The sequence below is a fragment of the Pseudomyrmex gracilis genome, unplaced genomic scaffold (genome assembly GCF_002006095.1).
Source record: "Pseudomyrmex gracilis isolate BER0280 unplaced genomic scaffold, ASM200609v1 scaffold_424, whole genome shotgun sequence".
Taxonomy (NCBI): domain Eukaryota; kingdom Metazoa; phylum Arthropoda; class Insecta; order Hymenoptera; family Formicidae; genus Pseudomyrmex; species Pseudomyrmex gracilis.
Genome location: NW_018021008.1, coordinates 8,480 through 28,980, shown reverse-complemented (window position 1 = coordinate 28,980; position 20,501 = coordinate 8,480). Strand labels below are relative to the sequence as shown.

The 20,501-nt window shown below is 35.0% G+C and overlaps 2 protein-coding genes across 5 annotated transcripts; both read left to right on the top strand.

Moving 5' to 3' along the window:
* The first annotated feature begins 3,797 nt into the window (after window positions 1-3,797).
* LOC109860609 lies at window positions 3,798-4,624 on the top strand. Its single transcript, XM_020439838.1, has 2 exons — window positions 3,798-4,056; window positions 4,141-4,624. Exons 1-2 carry the CDS (start codon window positions 3,879-3,881, stop codon window positions 4,428-4,430), a joined length of 468 nt encoding a protein of 155 aa, XP_020295427.1. The 5' UTR covers window positions 3,798-3,878; the 3' UTR covers window positions 4,431-4,624.
* Window positions 4,625-14,096: 9,472 nt separating this feature from the next.
* LOC109860608 (GTPase HRas) lies at window positions 14,097-17,286 on the top strand. 4 transcript variants are annotated; one of them, XM_020439834.1, is made up of 7 exons: window positions 14,117-14,201; window positions 14,269-14,386; window positions 15,404-15,511; window positions 16,209-16,396; window positions 16,535-16,678; window positions 16,766-16,972; window positions 17,116-17,286. In XM_020439834.1, exons 4-7 carry the CDS (start codon window positions 16,268-16,270, stop codon window positions 17,203-17,205), a joined length of 570 nt encoding a protein of 189 aa, XP_020295423.1. In that variant the 5' UTR covers window positions 14,117-14,201; window positions 14,269-14,386; window positions 15,404-15,511; window positions 16,209-16,267; the 3' UTR covers window positions 17,206-17,286. The 4 variants fall into 4 exon arrangements, with proteins under 4 accessions (XP_020295425.1, XP_020295422.1, XP_020295423.1 ...); XM_020439833.1 differs by lacking the exon at window positions 14,269-14,386 and having other exon boundaries at window positions 14,099-14,201; XM_020439835.1 differs by lacking the exons at window positions 14,117-14,201; window positions 14,269-14,386 and adding an exon at window positions 14,397-14,610.
* The last annotated feature ends 3,215 nt before the right edge of the window (window positions 17,287-20,501 follow it).

The window sequence follows — 20,501 nt, the reverse complement described above, 5'->3', positions numbered from 1 at the left end:
TGGAGAGCGTCAGAGTGGAATTTAGGTATCGGAAATCGATATGTCGGATCGATATATCGACGGGGCGGATGGATATCGAAAAGCCCGATATAAATAATACGATATTATTTATTCCGCGACGCGCGGCGGACTTCATATCATATATATATATATATACACATATATATATGTATATAATGTATATATATATATATATTATATACGCGGGGTAAGAACAGTCGATCATAATTTGTATTTTACTTCGTTCCATTCGAGCCGCTTTGAAAAGGATAAATTTTTCACGCTTGAATTGAATTCTCGGGCGTTTGTCATTCCTGATTAACGATTATATTTGTAACAACGCATTGAAAATGCAATTTTATTACAAACCAGAGGCGCGATAATCTGCTTTGCGTTTATGTTAATTCGCACAGAAACTCGGCAATAAATCGGTGAATATTACGTTCCGACAGCGGCAGCGCGCACACATCGTGTTTTCGAACAAATATATTATTTCAAAATTATACCTTTGTAACGCAATTGTTTTACCGTTTATTAATGAGTAATGTTTAATCAACATAAGTAAAACGAAGCATTAAGCAAGCAACACACACACACACACACACACACACACACAAACTGTGACGGCACGTGAATAATTATTCTCATAATTACATATTAGTGCGCGATTATTTCAAAGAATGAATCGGCGTTTTCTGATAAATTTGCACGATCACGTTCAAAACATTATTTTCAACGGAAGCAACTATTTTTTAATCATATCCTTCGCACATATATGCAAACTGACAATGATCGTTAGGTATCCCCGACTATGATATATGTGCTCGACGTTTTAATATCAATTTGGCAACAGTCGCGCAACATCGTTTTAATGAACGTTAAGAGTGTGGCAACATTGGCAAAGCTAACAACCGACAACAAGCCAATGATTTGAAACCATCATATGTATATTCGATGTACATTAGCCACGTAACCACGATGCATTTAGCCAGCGCGGATAGGATAGCTTTGTGCATGGCTAACCTGGTATAACTAGAGGAGATCGTGGGCACTATATAACTAGCACTATATAACTAGTTTCTTCCGTAAGTAAAAAATATTCTCAGATTTTCCCCGTGCGACTCCGTGTTAAAAAACGTTAAATAACGTTTGCAATTTTATATCGTTTTAAAAAAAAAAACCATGACAATAGGGAGAGAATCGTCGAGTAACAAATATGGAATCGACCTATATAATATATAACCTATATTAAGAAATTATTAATTAATTATTAATATAGTCGCGCGCGATTGTGTTTAAAAGAAAATAACATAATGATATGTACAAGTTCAAGAATTTTAGACAAATGATACTTCACAACTTTAAGTACGCTATAGTCGCTACACAAACTGCATCGACGGCCACATTCGAGGCGCGCGGTATTTACGTCGAGCCGGTATTTAATGAAGGAAGGAAGTTCGAAAGTTAAAAGGCTAAAACTTGCCGTTGCATTCCGATCTGTGTTCGCGAGACTTCTCGCCGGATTACCGATTAAAAGTTTAACAGGGCAAAACTTTTCAGCGACTTCGCAACAAAGCGGCCTGAACAACGACTGTGGGCTTGAAGCCTGTTCTAAAAAAGAGTGTGTGTTTTTTTTTATTGTAAAACTGATTACGTGCATGTATCAGTCAACGATGATCACCCATCCCCATGATCGATTTGTTTCAACAGTTTTTCGAACGAATTCGCGGGCTGTGTGCGATTTGCACAGCCGTTAGAAGAAAGTTTCCATTTCTTTCTTTTGTCAAAAAAATATTAACCGGACGAAGAACTTCATGAAAGTAAAACACGCTTGGTCTCGCGTTATGAAAGCGCCGCATAATATTAGCATACCTCTCTTCGGTCGCATAAAGCGTATCTCCATGATAGAGCGCGTCGAATATCACGTGAGCAGGAATGAGCGGGGAGATTGATAGAATTTTTGAGTTTGCGTTCAAAAATATTCGCGCGCGCGTCCCTCCCATTCTTTCCGTACGTCGCGACAACCAATATGATACGGTCATTCCTCGCATATAAGTATACATCTCCATATCGCATCGATACTGATGCACACGCACACAGTTAGGTTATAAATACACGTACATATAAACAAATATATATTATTATTAGATATATTTATCTTTTTATTGTCAATATTGTGTGTGTGTGTGTGTGTGTGTGTGTGTGTGTATGCATGTATGTGTAATATTATATATTCAAGGTATTCAATTCAAATAGATGTACATATATCTCGGAAATTGTTTGAAACAAAACGCATGCCCATAACGATTTTATTTCTTCGAATGATGTATGAGGTGTATGCATGCTCTAAAGTATTGATCTTTACTTCCGTGGACATCTGTTGTATACGTATATACGCGTTTGCTAGATTTTCTCGAGAGCTCTGTTTTTTGAAAAAAACGTGAAGAAAGAGAGAAAAAGATCTCGGGGACGACCGTGTTGCGCGCGTGCGCGCGAAAGAATAAAACAAAGTCAGCGGAAAAAGCTGAGAAATATTATCTTTTAAAAGCGCGAACATTAAGAGCGTTATGAAGCTACGTAACAAAGGGGAAGTTTAGGTGCCAAGAATATTAAATTCTCCTAGCGATGTGCGTTCAAAAAAAAAAAAAAAAAAAAAAAAAACCAAAAAGAAGAAAAAATGGAAAGAAAAAAAACGCAAATGAAAATAGTGAAGATGCAGTGAAGAGAGGAAAATTAAAGCAGAGATCGCGTTGCGAGCAAAAGAGAGAAAGAGGAAGAGAAAAAGTATCAGAATATATTGTATTTTTCCATGCGTGGCGCGTGTACAAAGAAGGACGCGGCTTCTTTTTGTCTCTGGTGTGCGTATCTGGTACCAAATTGAGACAATATTTGCATATTTATTTGAAATACGATTTCACGCACTCCACAGAATGACGTGGACGTCTCTCTCTCGCAATACACGGTGCAATACACAGCAAACGTCAGAGAGACAAGCGAAACAATGATAGTCCACCGCGAACGCGATAGGATGAAGAGAAGGAGGAGGAGGAGGAGGAGGAGGAGGAGAAGAAGAAGAAGAAGGAACTTTCCCCGGCATCATCTTATGTCCAGAAGAAATTTCCGAGGGAAAACAGTGAAGCTACTCCGACGACCGTGCTTCTTTTAGTCTCACGGCTCTGTAGCGAGAACGGAGAATCGTTCCCGTTACAGTCTTTTCTCATCTGCATTTCGCTTTTATATACTTTCTTCTTCCTTATTTCCGGGCACCGTCTTTATGTATAGCGAGGCGAGACGGAGAGAAGAAAAAGCATTTTGCTTGTGTATTTCTCTTTATGTACATTTGACATGTAAAACTTTCAACGACGGGAATAATTTGTGCCGTTTGTAAACAGAGCTTTAAGGGTAAGCACGATTGTATGTCCGAGCGCGATAACCGTATCGAGTGTAAGAGAGACGAAGTCCGATTATAAAACAATACAGAGAAAGTACACGGAAAATCGTTAATCTCGTGATTTAAATATTCACTGAAAAGTAAGTATTTAAACAATGAGATACGCGAGATACACAGGGTAGGAATGTTAATGCCTTTGCGCTTTTCATCGATAAGATATTATTGGAAGATATTATTGGTGCGATTTCACGTGTACAGACATAAACGCTCTTGTCGATACGATATATACGTATTAAATATATACGTATGTGTAAAAACAAAGCAATCAAGATGATATCGTATTCTCAACATATTAAGAACAGCGATGCGTGAATTTGTTTCAAAGCAATGTAAATATCCGAATTGTTTTGAATAACCTTAACCATGTATGACAAGATGTAACTCGTACATCTAACATTAAAAATTGTAATTATTACAAAAAAAATCAATGGATCAGCCCGTGTGTCCTGTAGACTCGTCGTATCACGAAGTGGACCATGAGATTGACAATAACATTTTATCCATTAAAGTACCTAGAGACAAACGTTCTGTTCAACGTGAGGAAGAAAACGGGAAAGCTATCAAACCTACTTCCGTTATTGATACTACTTGCTTGAATAAGTACGGTACGCATTTTGATGTAATTACATTTTATATTACAGTGTTTAATTGTTTTTTTTTTTTTTACGAGAAATGTGTTTGCGTAAAAGGTAAAAAATGTGAGAAAAGTTGTACAAGAGTCAAAGTCGTGCACGATCGAAAGTCACTTCGAAAAACATCGGAGGAAGAACTGCTGTTACTGAGATCAATTAGGCAAATCACCCCGAGCGACGATATAAAATACAGTCTTGAAGTTGAATTAAAGTCGCCGCGAAATTACACACCGTTGCCGAAACTCGGACCACCCCCGCCTATAATTATACCGAAAGAACCTGTTGTTACAAAAAACCAACATCTTGATAATCACGGGGCAAGAGAAAATGAAAAAGCAGAGAAATAAAGATAAATCTCAAATTAAAAACTTCTCCAACGCTCTGAGAAATGTTTTACGATGAACTTCTCAAAAATTTGCCACTGGTAATAACCTTTTCAAACTAAAAGGTTTAATTTCGTACGTAAAAAAAGTTGAGAGAGACGAAGGAGAAAAAACTCATATTCATTAACACAATGTATTAAAATTGCACAAATACGAGATAAGACGTACCAGTGTTTAAATGCAATTTTATATTATGTGTGTCAAATGCAATTTTATATTTCATTTTATATGATATAAACACTCTCTCAATATAAACGTGTATTTTTTCAAATTCTTTTAAAGGTGAGTATGACGAACAACTCTTGATGTTGCTCGTGTTTTCGCAATTACTGCGACATACGTTGAGTGTGTGTTGAGAGCGAGCGTTGGGTGCGAGCTTCTTATAAATTTACGAGTTGAGCGAGACACACCGAAGTGTTTGTCACCTCGTCGAAAGCACAGAGGCGAGCGTGGATGCAGAATAAACGGAGCGATAAATCACCGGCAATATTACATTTTTGCTCGTCTTGGAAAACAATAGATCATATCGCGCGTACAGATACGCCGGTATTAAGCGATTTTGAACCCTATTGTCATCTCACCGCCGTTGCCGCAACGGCAGTGACCTTTTTTAAGCCGTGCTTTAAGGTTTCCACCCTCTCGTCGATAAATCATGACAATTTTACCTAAACGATGAGGGTAACGCGAACCCGGGCAGAAGCTTGCGCGCTCAAAGAAAATCAGCTCTCTAAGGGCCTACATTAGTCTCAAGGAGCGAGTGCGAGCCGGAGATCTTTTGAATTGCCTATCAAATCATTGATCAAATCGACAAACGTGATTGAGTCAATTCCTGTCAACTTACGTTTGCGTCTTGCGACTAATGTAGACCTTAGAATATCGATCTTAGCGTATATAAATGGGTTCGTAAAAGAGAAAGATCTCAACAAATATTCCATTAGGATATGCGTACGCTAAAAGCCGGTGTAAAGTATCACTCGAGAGGTTCGTATTGCGTCTAACGAGGAAAACTCCAGAAAGTCAAGGAATATGTGATAACGTAAAAGGAGAAATACGAGATCGCAACGGAGAAATACGAGAGAATTGGCATGTCGCGACGCGTGACAAAGGGATCCAGTTTTTGATACGTCAAATATTCATTGCCACAGCTAAGACGATGTAAAATCGAAACTTTGTTCTTAAATTTTAGAATTGCTTGTGTGTATCACAAGAAATTTATCGACATGTTCTTCCATCGTTTCTTTTTTTTTTTTTTATAATATTTATTTCACAATTATATTTGATTTGTAATTTGATATTTAACAAAGCTGTTCTAATTAAAGAAAATATTTCTCGTGTCACAAGTTTCAGTAGTCAGAAAAATCGAAAAGTCAGTTTCCTGAATTTATAAGCTCGGCTTTATTTTCTCCCGCGCGATATTTGTGGCTCTCACGCGTCGAGCGAATTTACCAGCGTCACACGATTTTGCGACGCATGATTTGCGACGAAAAATATTAATGGAGGAAAGAAAGCGAAAGTAACGGTCGGAAGCCGATAAGAGATCGCGAACGTGACGTTTTCACGGTGACATTACGCGTGACGGATCGTCGTCGGGAAAAGGTGCGGTCTTAGTTACACTTGAAAATTGGAGAGGGATTACCGCGCTATACTTCGTTGAACGCGAGGGTATCCGCGTGAAGGATACAAGCCGCAATCGAGAGGGTTGGAATGATGAAACGCGTCATTTGTCTGCGGAGTCCGAAATGCTCATCGTACTCAACGAAGAACATCGGGTGCGGTCGCAAAGTCGTAAAAGCCTGGCAACGACAAATGCATTCGCTTGTTGCAAAGGCGCCGCGCCGCCGTTGCATGCGCAAGTGTCGGTCCGCGGCAGTGGATGACTGTAATTGGACGCTGGTTACAAAATTCATTGCCGCATTTAAGGCCTTAAACGGTCGGAAGATGAATCACGATTAAACGCGGTCATCAATCTGAAGTTTAATGCGTGTAATGACAGCGCAAAACAAAATTATTGCAATCAATATAACAAAAAAATTGTGTGAAATTGCTCTGTCAAATTGTTCTAAAAAGCTCTCAACAGCAGAGGAAAAACGGTCTTGAAACATTTAATTAAACGTTAAGAACATTATTCCGATGTCATCACCGCATTAAATTACTAATTACACATTACATAGAGCAATATAATGTCCCATGTGCCCGCATGCGTCCGTATTCTCGTATGATTCACGCGCGCGTTTGTATATCCCCGTAATACGCGTACCTGTAATCTGACGCAACCAGAGGCAGAAATTTCGTTGCCACACTTAAGACCAGCCTAACCATAACATGGACTGGCTGAGTATCGAATTCGACGTTGAGCAAAGCTGGTGGAACCGCAATTTACATGCACCACGTACTACCCTTAACACAGCAATGGCTATAGTCGGGCTAATGGAGGGTCTTAGTACAGATAGAATTGATGATCGTGATACAAAGGCCTGAATCTATCTCCGGATAATAATCTATTATTATTAGAATTATTTGAAAGAAAGAGGGAGAAAGAGAGAGAATGCGTGTCTATCATTTTTTTTTTTTTTTTTTTTTTTTTGACAAATTTTCTTTTAACAGAACGTGTAGAACGGAACAACTCGCAAACGATATATTTCTATCGCGGAGAATATACGCCGCGATCAAAATTTAATATCTATTAATTTAAAGAGAGAGATCCGATTTAAAAAAAAATTTAATAATAAATCGCAATTTCGATCCAAGAGAACAAAGTATTACTACGCGTTATATATATATATAACGAGCGTTGTAAAGATATATTTTATAACACACGAGACGTGAATATCGTGTGCAAAATCACGTGCAATCGACTGCAAGCAGCTAAAAATCTTTTTTATAATCCGCGAGAAACGATATAATATATCAGTGGTCATTTTTAAAAAAGTAGAAACTCTAATGAGATTTAAAATTATATATCCGCGGTCGCGCAAAGTGGAGGGCTTAGCGAGAGAGCACATAATGGGCTTGTAAATATCATAAACTTTTGTAACTTATGCTTCACTGTGTGAGAAACGTTATATATAGGTACCTCTCTACGTGTGTATTATCGGTAAGCCGCTTATGCATTACCGACGAGTACCAAAGACAACAACGTACTCTGAAATCTGTTAGCAGTGCATGCGAAATCACTACGCGAAATTATTCACTCGATTCACTGGTCACACACGCCCGAACGAATTAACGAATGCAAATTCGCGCACACACATGCTGATGTGCATGACGCGATAGATGTATATAATTCCATCTCCGCAAGCGCGCTACAGACAAAAAGTATAATGCAAAATTAAACAGAAAGAATAATTAAATCTATCTCAAAATCTCTCTCGTCTCGCATGCAATTAAAACTTGTGATAGATAATAACTCTTCTGCGGTGGATAAAAATTTCACGGATATTAAAATTGATAATGCCGATATAAATAACTGTGTCAAATTTAATATGTTACATTCGATTAAATTATTTGTGTCACACCGAGCACACTGACCGCACGAAATCTTTTTCGATCAATATTACTTGCAACAGCAATAAGAGCGACACGTGTCTGCCCTCTGTACTTTGTTATTTGTAACGTTACTTAATAACGTTATTAACGAGCGCGTGAACTTCATTGTGACCTAATTCGTTAACTTCGAAAGCTCGCACAAACTACTCAAAAACTACTTTACAACGTCGACGTGATGATATTAGAACTTTTAGTTTCTTAATGACTTCAAAAAAAAAAAAAAAAAAAATGACTTCAAGCATGTTGACACGATTGGTGTGTGAAACATATTCATGTATATTTGTACACGTGTCTTATTACCTAACGTATTCACTTGAAATTTTTGAAAAAAGGAAAACTTGCTTCTGAATACGAAACAAATATCGTCCATATCGTTCTATCATCTTTCGATGCTATCTGCTAAAGAATTCTTGTATAACCAAAGTGCAAGCTCTCCCCGCGATCATGTGCAACAAATGCGCATTTATAGTGCTCTCAACACAAAAGCTCGAAAATGCGGAGCGATCTTTCCGTATTCAGCGTGTCACCGCGATAACCGCGGCTCTTATCCGGACACGTTGTGATTTTCTGCGGAAAATAAACGCGCTATGTCGCGAATACACAACGAGAAATCGACGAGGAACGTAAAGACGACAGTTGACCGAGCCCCCGAGGATGTAACGACGATGATGCGAGAAAGAAAACTTGCGCGCAATAGATAGATGTGTACGCGAAAAAAAAAATAATACGGCGAAATTGAATTTATTTGTCGCTTTTCGCGCACCTCTCCAATTATTTCGCTGCTCTACGCATATATAGATCTTTTTTACGGTATTTCTGCATATTAAGTGTATTGCCGATAATACCGAATAATCGTGTTGCAAATTAATCGCATTACACAGTCAAGAGAAACTTTTGGTTGATTTATCGCGATTGTAAATAAAGCAAAGCGCTATATGATAACTCTTTGCGCGCGCGCACGCGCGTACACACACACGCACACACACACATATTTTTATTAACAACAAAACGTTTGAATGTTTTAGATATCAAATAAAATTCAAGTTTGTAAACAAAATGTTGCTTGTTGTTTTTGTACAAAAATTGTTATTAAATTCTTCCATCTATGTTTTGTATACGTATATATTGACAGAAATATTTTCAACTGACAATGCCACACTGTGGATTAATAAAATCCTAGAAAAATAAATTCTGTTTAAAATGTATGTTTCATCCACAGATCTGGCTTTGCGGCGACAATCGTCGAAATCGGACGAATTCAAGGTAGCACCAACGGACGGATACACGTACTATGATCGCGTGGCTTTCTCGCCAAATATGCCGCGAATATAACGCGCGCGCTTTTGCTGCGTCGCCCCACATTCGCGATAATACCTATACGGCGAGCACCGGTAAACAGATTAAGCACATTCGGCGAGTCACGCAGGTGAGCACCAATTGTGTTCATTATTAACGTAATCAGGTGCAGCTGAGCCACGCATGAATACGCTTCAACGCGAGCGGTTTACATTAACGATCGCGTCCGGTGTCGACTCGGTGTGTCGTTACACGTTTGTCCGATTGGATGGTGCCGCGATCGCCGTGCTCGATAATGAGCTCGGCCTATCTCTTTGCTGCGCGAACAAATTGCGAACTTTCGAACAATTCGATGTAACTCACGCACGTTCGCGTACATATATATACGAATGCAACCGGTATTTTTCGGTAAACAAAATATTTTCGACATCCAATATTCGAATATGAAATGTATACACACGTGTACAATGTGTGTGTGTGTGTGTGTGCGTTCAAATACACGAAACGTACTTCCAATTAAAAGAATTAATTAATAGTATCGAATTTTTTAGTCATGTGTAAGAGAGAGAGAGATAAAAAAAAAACTTATGTTTTATTGGGTAAATTAGCAAATAAGAAATGTTATAACTGGTCGAAATAAATATTGTTAAAATAAAATCGATCGCAAATAACAATACTTTCTCTCTCTTTCTTTTTTTCTTTCTTTCTTTCCTTTGTGATGAAACGTTCGAAAATTCCCCTCATTTGCTTTAGCACGGATCGAGTACATGCTGTCTCATCAGATATCGCGAAAGAAAGATACGCGACGCTGGTTCCGATAGCGAGCAACGTGAGCGTGAGAGAACGTGCAAAGGTTCCAAGTAGAGATCTCTTTGCTTTTCAGATTGCGGAATTTAGCGGAATTCTGGTTCCAATTGACGCGGACGTGAGCCAGGCGGAAATAAAGTTTCGTCGCGTCCTATGTCGGTATATCACGTGATATAACTACCAATTGCGAGTTTCCACATCGCGTGCCAAGCCTCCAATATGATTCGAAAGAAGAAGGAAGAAAGAAAAACGAACAACAGTGAAAGAGAAAGAAAGAAGAAGACAGCTTTAAAGACAAGAGAGCATTTGCATTTTTCTCAACACTTTAGACACTGGCGACGGGTTGGCGCGTTATGTAAATCTTAATTTGCCTCACCAGAAACCTCGTAAAAAAAAAAATTACCATGCTTCTCCCCCTTCCTTCTTTGCAGTCTAATAAAAAAAAAGCCTCGAATTACTTATATATCCCCCTTTCTTTTATCCCGCGTTTTTTCGCACACGTACAGATCTAGGCGATCGTTCCGCGAACATGTTTTTGTTTTTGTTTTTTTTTTTTGTTTTTTTTTTTTTTTGCGCGCGCGGATTAAACAACACTCGTGTGCCGAGGGAGGGGAAAAAAAACATCGAAATAATGGTATCGCGCATTGCCAACCAAGGGAGAAACGAACACGTAGAGGAGGGGATAAACACCCCCACGAGTCCTATATTCGCGGCACTCGGAGATAGATCTTGATTTTCCCACGCGTCACTATATCATTAGCGCGTTATCGTACGGCAGGTACGTCGAATGATCAATTAGCGCGGCCGCGTACATACACACATACATACGTACATATACATTTTGGTAACATTTGCAGTCGATGGTTATTAGATGTACGTATAATGCAGTTCGCTCAATTATCGTTAACAGTGCGGCCGGTCTAGTAGCAAACGCGAAACGTGCAACTAAAAATCGTTTGACACATTCTCTATCCCCACACCCGTCCTTCCCGTATTGTGTAGCGTTGTAAACGTTTCAGGAATCGACCGCACGTGATGTTCCTCGCGCGCTTAATGAGGTCGTGTGCATGCCCGAAAACGCAGTCATGCGTGTGTGTGCATGCCTACCGCGCTATTTACAATGACAATTATTCATTCATTCAATAATTCATAATTCGGCCATCAGCTTGTGATACACCGCGAGCATGGCGCGAGTGACAGTCACGGCGGCTCGCGGCCACCGCAGTCGACGGGGAATATCCGGTATATAATTTAGGTGATTTAAAGCGGGCGATAATACGGCATCACATAGCTAACCAAATTGATTCAATGACGAGGCTCGCGTAATTGCGCGGAGAGCAACCGCAATGTAAATGCGATCGGGCGATGTGGAATGGAGAGAGAAGCCCCGTCCTCGTTATTTAGCTAAACCATCTTCACACCGTGCCGCAACGTCGACGAGATATTATTTCCGACTGATTATATGTATATTACATGAGGCACATTCCTGAAGATATCTCCGCGTATGCCAAATTATTACACAGACATCATTCGATCGTTGCGATTTCGTTGTAATTTCTTCATCTTTCTTTTATAATCAATATAACGAGTATAAGTAAAACATATGTATCAAAGAAAAAAATACAAAATTAACTGAAAATAATTTAAGATTCAAAAATTATTTATTTAGAAATATTGTTAAGAATATCTGTAAACAACTTTAAATGTTTATATTGAATTTCTTTATACATTAAAAGAATTTTTTTAAAATCTATTTTCATAAAAAAAAACTTAGCCTGTGATTTATTGACAGATTTAAAAACTATGTGTCTGAACCTGCAATACGATATAATATAATATATCAGATACACACTCCAACAAATTTATAAATGACGCGATAGAGATAGAATAACTGGGAAAAATGTGTTTGTCGCGGCTTTTACGGTGTAGATAGAGCGAATTTGTGAGGCCGTTGTCTCTCGGGAACAAGATGTGAGATGATACGCCGGATAAAGTCAGCTCAGCCTGTTGCGAATAGAGTCATGACTTTATATCGTTCCTAGGCACATCGAAAAAAAATTGCGGTATTTCCTCAAATACCGTCATCAGATAACGCGTGTCGCAATTCGCAAGACACATTCTCGACTTCATTGTCTAAACTTTAGCGCTACAGAAAGAGATTATAAAAACTGCAAAAAAAAGCATGCAATAGAATGCGCGCTTGTGCGGAGCAACAAATAAAATTTCCGACCGTGTCAAAGTCTTTGAATGTTCTTATTTTTTTTGGTTGTTGTTGGTAAACAATATTGTAAAATAACGAGAGAACGTATGCACACACCACGTGCCACGTGTAATTATTTTTTAATAATTAGCCATTTGCTGTATATCTTCTTTTTACAAATATACAATGAAATAATGAAGCACGCGAATAAATGTAATGAATAAATACACTCACTTTGATCGGACGATTTGTGATCGAGAATTACTTCATTATGGTTGCTCCAGGCACTTTTTTACACTGGCATGGTATGCAGTCGTGGTACAGTCCTGCGGCTAATGATTCGCGTTTCACTAATTAACATTATGTACACTCACGTGATTCACTTTTTGTACTTTCAGTAGCGCGTGTTGCTGTAAAATATGTATTTTGCGCGGACGACGAAATCTATGCGTTCTGAACTATTCACACCGACGCGACTCGTATAGAAATACACGGCTAATTATACGATCGCGTACTCGCTAATTAGCACTTCACGGCGTGTACCCGGTTAATTGTTCACTTCAAACAAAAAAAAAAAAAAAACACGAACTGCGACGTATATAACACATCAACCGCGATATTTCTTATTAGCCGACGCGCGAAAGACCGAAGATTTGAACAGTCAAAATGGCAGCCTAAAGTGTCAATCACAACGATGCGATGTCAGTAATTGCGATAGAAGTTTTAACTCAAAAACGACGTTCTCATAACGCGCATTTAAATAGTTACTTGAAATTTCTTACCTTTTAGAAGTTTTATCTTCCTAGAAATAAAGTTACAATGTATAAGTATGCATAAGTATATTATATTGTAAAAGTGTTTATTTTACTTAATAGAATTTAATATAAACTTATTATTTAAGAGCATAAACACAAACAAGAGAAATAGTTGAAACAGTATTGTATTTCCTTATTGAAACAAAACAGTAAATCTATATTTTTCAACAATATAATTACCAGTTACACAAACTTAATCACTTCTCAGGAATTAAAAATTCACTTTAATTATATTTGCACGCCCGGATTTAGACATGGTGTTTATCACGTGACCTAGTTTGTTGTTTCCGCGGAGAAAGGCAAACTTCTTGCTAAAAATCTAGTGACGCTTTCCAACGCCGTCTAGCGCTATTTCCTCTAAACTAAAACAAGTCACGTGACTTGACGGGAAAAGGCGTCAAATTTAAAGAGAGAAAATCGCACGATTGATTCTTCCTAAAGCCCGCATTACCGGATCGCCGGCTAGCGTAATCTATGAGTGTAATACGAAATTACGATCGTAAGCAAACCACACAATCACCAACAGTTTCGTCTTAAGCCCGTTCTACATTAAGCGCAAGACACAATCGCAAATAGCAGGTCTCGCGGAATTGACCAATCACGTTGATCAATTGACTGATTTAATCAATGCGATTAGTCAATTCCATTCGAGATCTACTTGCGTTTGCGCTTAATGTAGAACAGGCGTAATGTGAACTAATAGCGCGTTCAGCAAAACAATTAGTAAATTGTCGTTCTTATCAACACTCGACGTTGATTTGTTGATTCTGAAAGTAAGAGCCAATCGCGTTTCGATTGCTACAAAGCAACTTGTTGGGCCGAACTGATCTATGATTGGTCGGTTTGTTTAGAATTTACATTAAACAATTTTACATAAAAAAATAACTTTAAAATAAACGCATTAATGCCGGTACGCATGTCGTTGCAATTGTACGCATGCGCAACGAAAGCGTCTCTGGACGCTGTTCCAAATGATCTCTCCAGTGAGTAATTCGTGACAGAGCAGGTCGCAGTTCACGGGGACAAATCATTTCACGTATCCTCGGTGAAAGATACGCTCATTAAGTCACCGTAAGTATGCGAGTGCTTGGCCCGTCGTCGCGCTCAAACATTATTCCTGTTTGTATTCTCCTCTCAGGAAAATGTCTTGTCTTTCGAGCATGCACTGTTTACTTCTGAAATACGACGCTCATAGTATGTCCATGCATGTCGATGACGCGTCTGGGATTACTCCCCTGAGTTGCGCGAGCGAGGAAGTATGTTATCAAATGTCTTTGTTCATCCATCCCTAGTGATTAATACTGTATGCGAAGCCGCTACAATTTTAAAGGCCGATAACGATTGATCAGTTACGTTTGTCCGCACGTGCGTAACGCGTAATTATTAAAGTACGCTTTGATGCAGTCAACAGCTGCTTATTTATGTCTCATTTTTTTCGACTGCTGAACGCGATTTGGAATGCACCGTCTCTGAAATTTATGTGAGTGATTCACATGGTTTATATAAATAAAGGAAAGCTCGCGCATTTGATGACTCTGTTAATAACTATTAAATACACACACATGATAAGTTTTGCCGCTGCTGATTAATTTCTCAGTAAACGTATAAATGCTTGAATTTAGCAGCGCCGGATCAGCGCCTCTATTATCGCATTCCTAACAGCTTGATAATTATTTCTGCTTTAATTACTACTTTTGTCAAATTTATTTCTTATGCAGCGATTAGTTTCTACTTAGTGAAATACCATTTTTTGTGTGTGTGTGTGTGTGTGTGTATTATATAGAGTTGATTGCGTATCGTGAGACCAGATAAAAATAACAAAAGTAAACAAATTTATTTAATCTACGATCTAATATAAGAATAAGATTTGTCTATAAATAGCGGCCAATTCGATTTCATAAGTAGGATCGTTTTAAGTTTACGTTAAATATGCTGTACGAATAGCATTTCATTGGTCACAGAGCATCCGAAGATGATCCTATTTTCAGATATTCTAATAAAACATGTCCGTACAGCATCTTGAGATGAAACTTAAGATTGTCTTAAATATATACGATCGAACTATGTGTATATATGAATAGAATACAGGTTCCAAGATATTTGGAATTTTTATCTTGTCTCACAACATGCAATTAACCCCCAGTTTGACTTTATTCAAATTATCTGAAGTAAATATTTTTTTTTATTGAATATTTTATGTAGATAAATTTTTATCGAATAATTATTTGAATAATACGAATAATTTGTTAATATTTTATTTTGTTTTGACTAAGGCGAAGCAAGCTGCAATTGTTGCGTTTTTCACATGCAAAATCTGATAGCTGATTGCAATAAAACAAAGTTGTTATTCGCATTTGGGATTAAAACAAATGTTGCATATAGTACGTATAAATAGAGAATAATTGTTTTTTTTGTTTTAAATATAAATCGTATAGTTAGTTTGTATTTTAACTTACTTTCTTTTATATCGTTGTTTTGTAGATAAATTTTATTTTTATAAAATATTTTTTTTATAAATTTTTTTTTTAATGTTGATAGTACAGAGATTAAGAAGAATAACTTCTTCAAGAAGTTAGATATCTAAAAATCATACTCGAGTTTCTAATAACAGAAATAAGTAAACTTATTTTTATTGGAGCATAATCTTGTTTAAAATTTATATATGTAATGTAATTATTACTATTTGTTAATTACATTTTGTCAACTATATAAGAGAAATGATAAGGCCAAACGCTGAATGTGAAATAATTTTTAATATATGAATTAATATATATTTTTTTTTTGTAACTCGAATTAAATTCAATTCAAAAACCTATCGGATGTTTGATTTGCATCTCATATGTACAACTTTGTTCTTCCTGTGAAATTAAAAAAAAAATCATTGTTGAAAACCACCTTGACTAAGAGTTGAACTCGGATTTTCCATATTCTGTGCGTCTAACTGGTCTTATTATTTTTTTCATGCAGTTGAATACTAAGAAAACAGTGTAGGATCTGTTTATATATTTGTTTTATTTTTGTGTCAGTTACAGTTTTACCAAATATCTAAAAGAAAATTATGATGCTTCTTATTTGCAGACAACCAAAGGAATTTTAAATATAAACCAATAAAAGTTATAACTTAATAACCTAGTATCATGACGGAGTACAAACTTGTAGTAGTGGGCGCTGGTGGTGTTGGCAAGTCAGCACTCACTATTCAATTGATTCAAAATCATTTTGTAGATGAATACGACCCTACTATAGAAGATTCATATAGAAAACAAGTAAGCATGTACTAAGTTAATTTAATTGTTATACTGAGATTCAAATGATTAGTTAAGATATTTATATATAGACATTTTTAATAAGAAAGAGATTCAATGTTAAGATGTTTGCTGAATATATATTAAAATATCAAACAGGTGGTGATAGATGGTGAAACGTGCCTTCTAGATATTTTGGATACAGCTGGACAAGAAGAATACAGTGCAATGAGAGATCAGTATATGAGAACAGGAGAAGGATTCTTGTTAGTGTTTGCTGTGAATTCAGCTAAAAGTTTCGAGGTAAACAATTAAATATGTTAAATAACAGAACACATCTTGGATCTATAGTTTTGAGATAAGCTTATTGTACGGTTAATAATATTACAGGATATCGGAACGTATAGAGAACAAATAAAACGAGTAAAAGACGCGGAAGAAGTTCCGATGGTGTTAGTTGGAAATAAATGCGATCTTCAACAAGCTTGGGCAGTAAACATGACTCAAGCTAGAGAAGTCGCGCGACAATATGGTGTGCCATTTGTAGAAACATCAGCTAAGACGAGAATGGGTGTAGATGACGCATTTTATACTTTGGTTAGTAGAAAAACAAAATATCTCTTTAATATTATGAATTTTAATTACTAACACTATATATTGAAATGAAAAATTTCTCTATAACCACTCGTCAAACTCGTACACATTAATGACCTGTAACAACATTTTATTACGCATTTCAGGTTCGAGAAATTCGAAAGGATAAAGAACGCACAGGTAAACCACCTGGTAGACCTGGACATAAGAAACGCCGTTGTTGTATTTTATGCTAAATTCCAAACAATTTTTCCTATACGTTGAAAGAAAGAGATAGGAAAAGAAAAAAAAGAAAGCATAATGCAAGAAAGAGAAAAAGAGACAGAAATATATATTATCTAATAGTACTGTATGTATTACATATGGTTTACTAATGGACTTATATAATGTGTGTCATATAAGACATGTTTATTTGACGATTTGTTATACAATTCGTTAAATTTTATTATTTGAGCTGAAGTATTTTAACCCTTGATTAAATGAAAGAATAGTACTGATTTTTTTAACATATATATGTATATATAATATCGGCACAAAAACTAATGTTGTTAAATTTTTCATGCGTGTATTATATGTACGTACGCGCGCGCGCGTACGCTTGCACAGTGAGCTGAATTCAGATCTCAGACGAGTAAAATTCAAAAAAGTGTTTATATTTTGTAGTATAAACAGGTAAGGTAAATTTTTAGAATGATCCAATTATCATTATTATAGAATTATGATAATTGTTTTAATATTATGATATAATTATAATAAATTCAGTATATATATGTATAATAGCAAATATTTGCAAACATACACAAATAAAAAAATTTTATTTTTGTATAAGTTATATTTTTGTGAATAAAATTAAAATATTACAACACCACATAATTCAATATAACTATCATATAAGATGCATAAAATTATATTTATAAATTAAAACTATTATTATAAGTTCTATATTTATTATAGTTTGTCGATTTAAGATAATTTCAAATAAAATTAATTAAATAAAAATTAGTAAATCAATTTTAAAAAAATACAAAATTTAAACTTAAAAAAATATAAATATTCTGATGTTATAGTAACTTTTCTTTTAATATTTGAATTTTGACTGGCTAGATCTAATTTTGGACCACTGTGGCGCGCACACATGCACATTTAATCTCACATTTAATTGCAAAATTATTCAAGGTGCTCTCGAATTCTGATGAAGTAAACTGAAATGTTTACAAAACATCAATATAAAGATGACTAACGTGATTTAAAGTCATTTTCAGAAATGGTCGTTCACATTGTATCGAATTTCATTACTAATACTTATATTGATCAATTAGTGTCCTGTCACACAAATAGCTTTATATAATGTATGTATATATATGTTACAGTAAAAACGTATGCAATTTATACATTTGCTGACTAGTGAATATGTATTTATTAGTAAGAGTATACTATTAGCTATTTTATTATTTTTACTGTAACATACATACACAGGAAACAAAATTATAGAGTAAATTTCTACACACACATAATGACAAAACATAAAAATATAGTATATGGCATGACGTGTGTGTGCGTATATATATATATATATGTATATGTATATGTAAATGTAATATATATATATATATGTACACACATATTGCGATGTTGTTTAGCTATATACTGTTATTTTATAATTTTATACACTTAGTGTATATGTTATTTTTATCTTCTATATATTTAGTTAATGTATATTCATGTCCATTAATCATTTATTACCCTAATGAAATTTAATTAAAACAAAAATACAATACATTTATACAAGTAAATCTATAAAAATTTAATCGATATATATTTTTTTCTGAATTATATAAGTTTGGAAGTCTTTTTGAATTAAGTTTTGATATCTTTGCTCTATTTTATATTATATATACAGGATTATGTATGTATTTTTATATTTCTAGACAACCATGAATTTTGCGTTTTTAGTGTTGTATTTAGAAAAAATCAAGCACTAAATATTGTGTACGAGTTTATCATAATAAAGTGGCATGCCAATTGTCAGATTTAAAAGTAAAAAAAATATTGCTTTCTTGTATCAATTTCTCTCATGCTGCCTATATTATTATGTAGAAAGAGACTTATATATAGTAGAAATAAATAAGTAAATATATTTATTTACTTATTTATTTATTTCTACTTTCCTAGAAATAACGAGTTTATTGCAAGAAAGCTATATTTCGGAATATTTATATCTTTCTTTATATATATGATTTTATATAATAAGATNTATATATATATATATATATATATATATATATGTATATATATAATCCAAAAATATTGTATACATAAATATACTGTTAAAATCGCTATCTTCCTGAACTATAAAATGCGTAAGACGGATATCAATGTTGTAAGTATATCATGTTAAAAAAATTTTTATGCTTTAATAACACGGTAAACCTCTTACCGTATAGAATAACGCACATATAGTTTAATGTAATATATTGACTGTACTGTCTACTGAATAACATACTTCAACAAATTATTTCAAGTTTTTTATAATAAAAAATAAATTTCAATATAATAGAAATGTATTCTTTGATCACACAATGTAAAAAATAGCAATTAGATTCAATATGTTTAAGAAACAATCAAGGGTTAAATTCTTCATCATACATTTACATACACAAAATGCAAACTTCATGTAACTTTCACATTCTTGTATGTGCAATGTACCAACGTATGCACATGTAGTATTTTTTAATATTTTTAGCTAATAAAAAAATGTATGTATGTTTAATTATACAGCATATATACACATTACACATTTCAAATTTATATATAAATAATAAAATTCTTTGTATATAAAATCTTTTACATATTTATTTGTTTCGAATGTTTGCTTATAAGACTTTAGTATAACAGGGCCCGCGCACGCGTAACTTCAAACATGATTTTAAAATATGATAATAGTATGATTTTATTCATATTATTAAAACAAATCAACTTGATATTGAATTAAAATATCCCTTAATAGTGTCTACTACAAGAGAAACACAAGTTTTATTGTGAAAAAATTTTTGTAGAGAAGAACGAAATTGTTTTGAAAATATTATTTAATTTTATAATACTTCTCGATACATGCGGAGCAAAATGAGAAATCTCGCTAAAACTTAATTTATTTCATAATCATCAATGACTTAAAATTCTTAAAAAAATGACTTAGTAAGCCATGCAACAATATATGAAAATGAGCATATTTAAAGTACATAATAGTATGTCATATATTGTAAATATTTGTTAACAATTATATCCGTGTTATAAAATCAAAATTCGCGCATAGAAAATTTTTTTAATACAAGTAACTCATCGTAACTAACATTCTAATAGCGAGGGTAGAGAATGGGCTTAGAAGTATAAAAAAAAAAAAGAACTATATTTTGATTAAAGTTGCATTTATTTTCGAGCACCTAAGTAAATATAAAATCGTCATATGCCTATATGATTTTTGTATGTTTCTATATCACTGTGATGTTACGTCGTATATATTTATGTATGTATA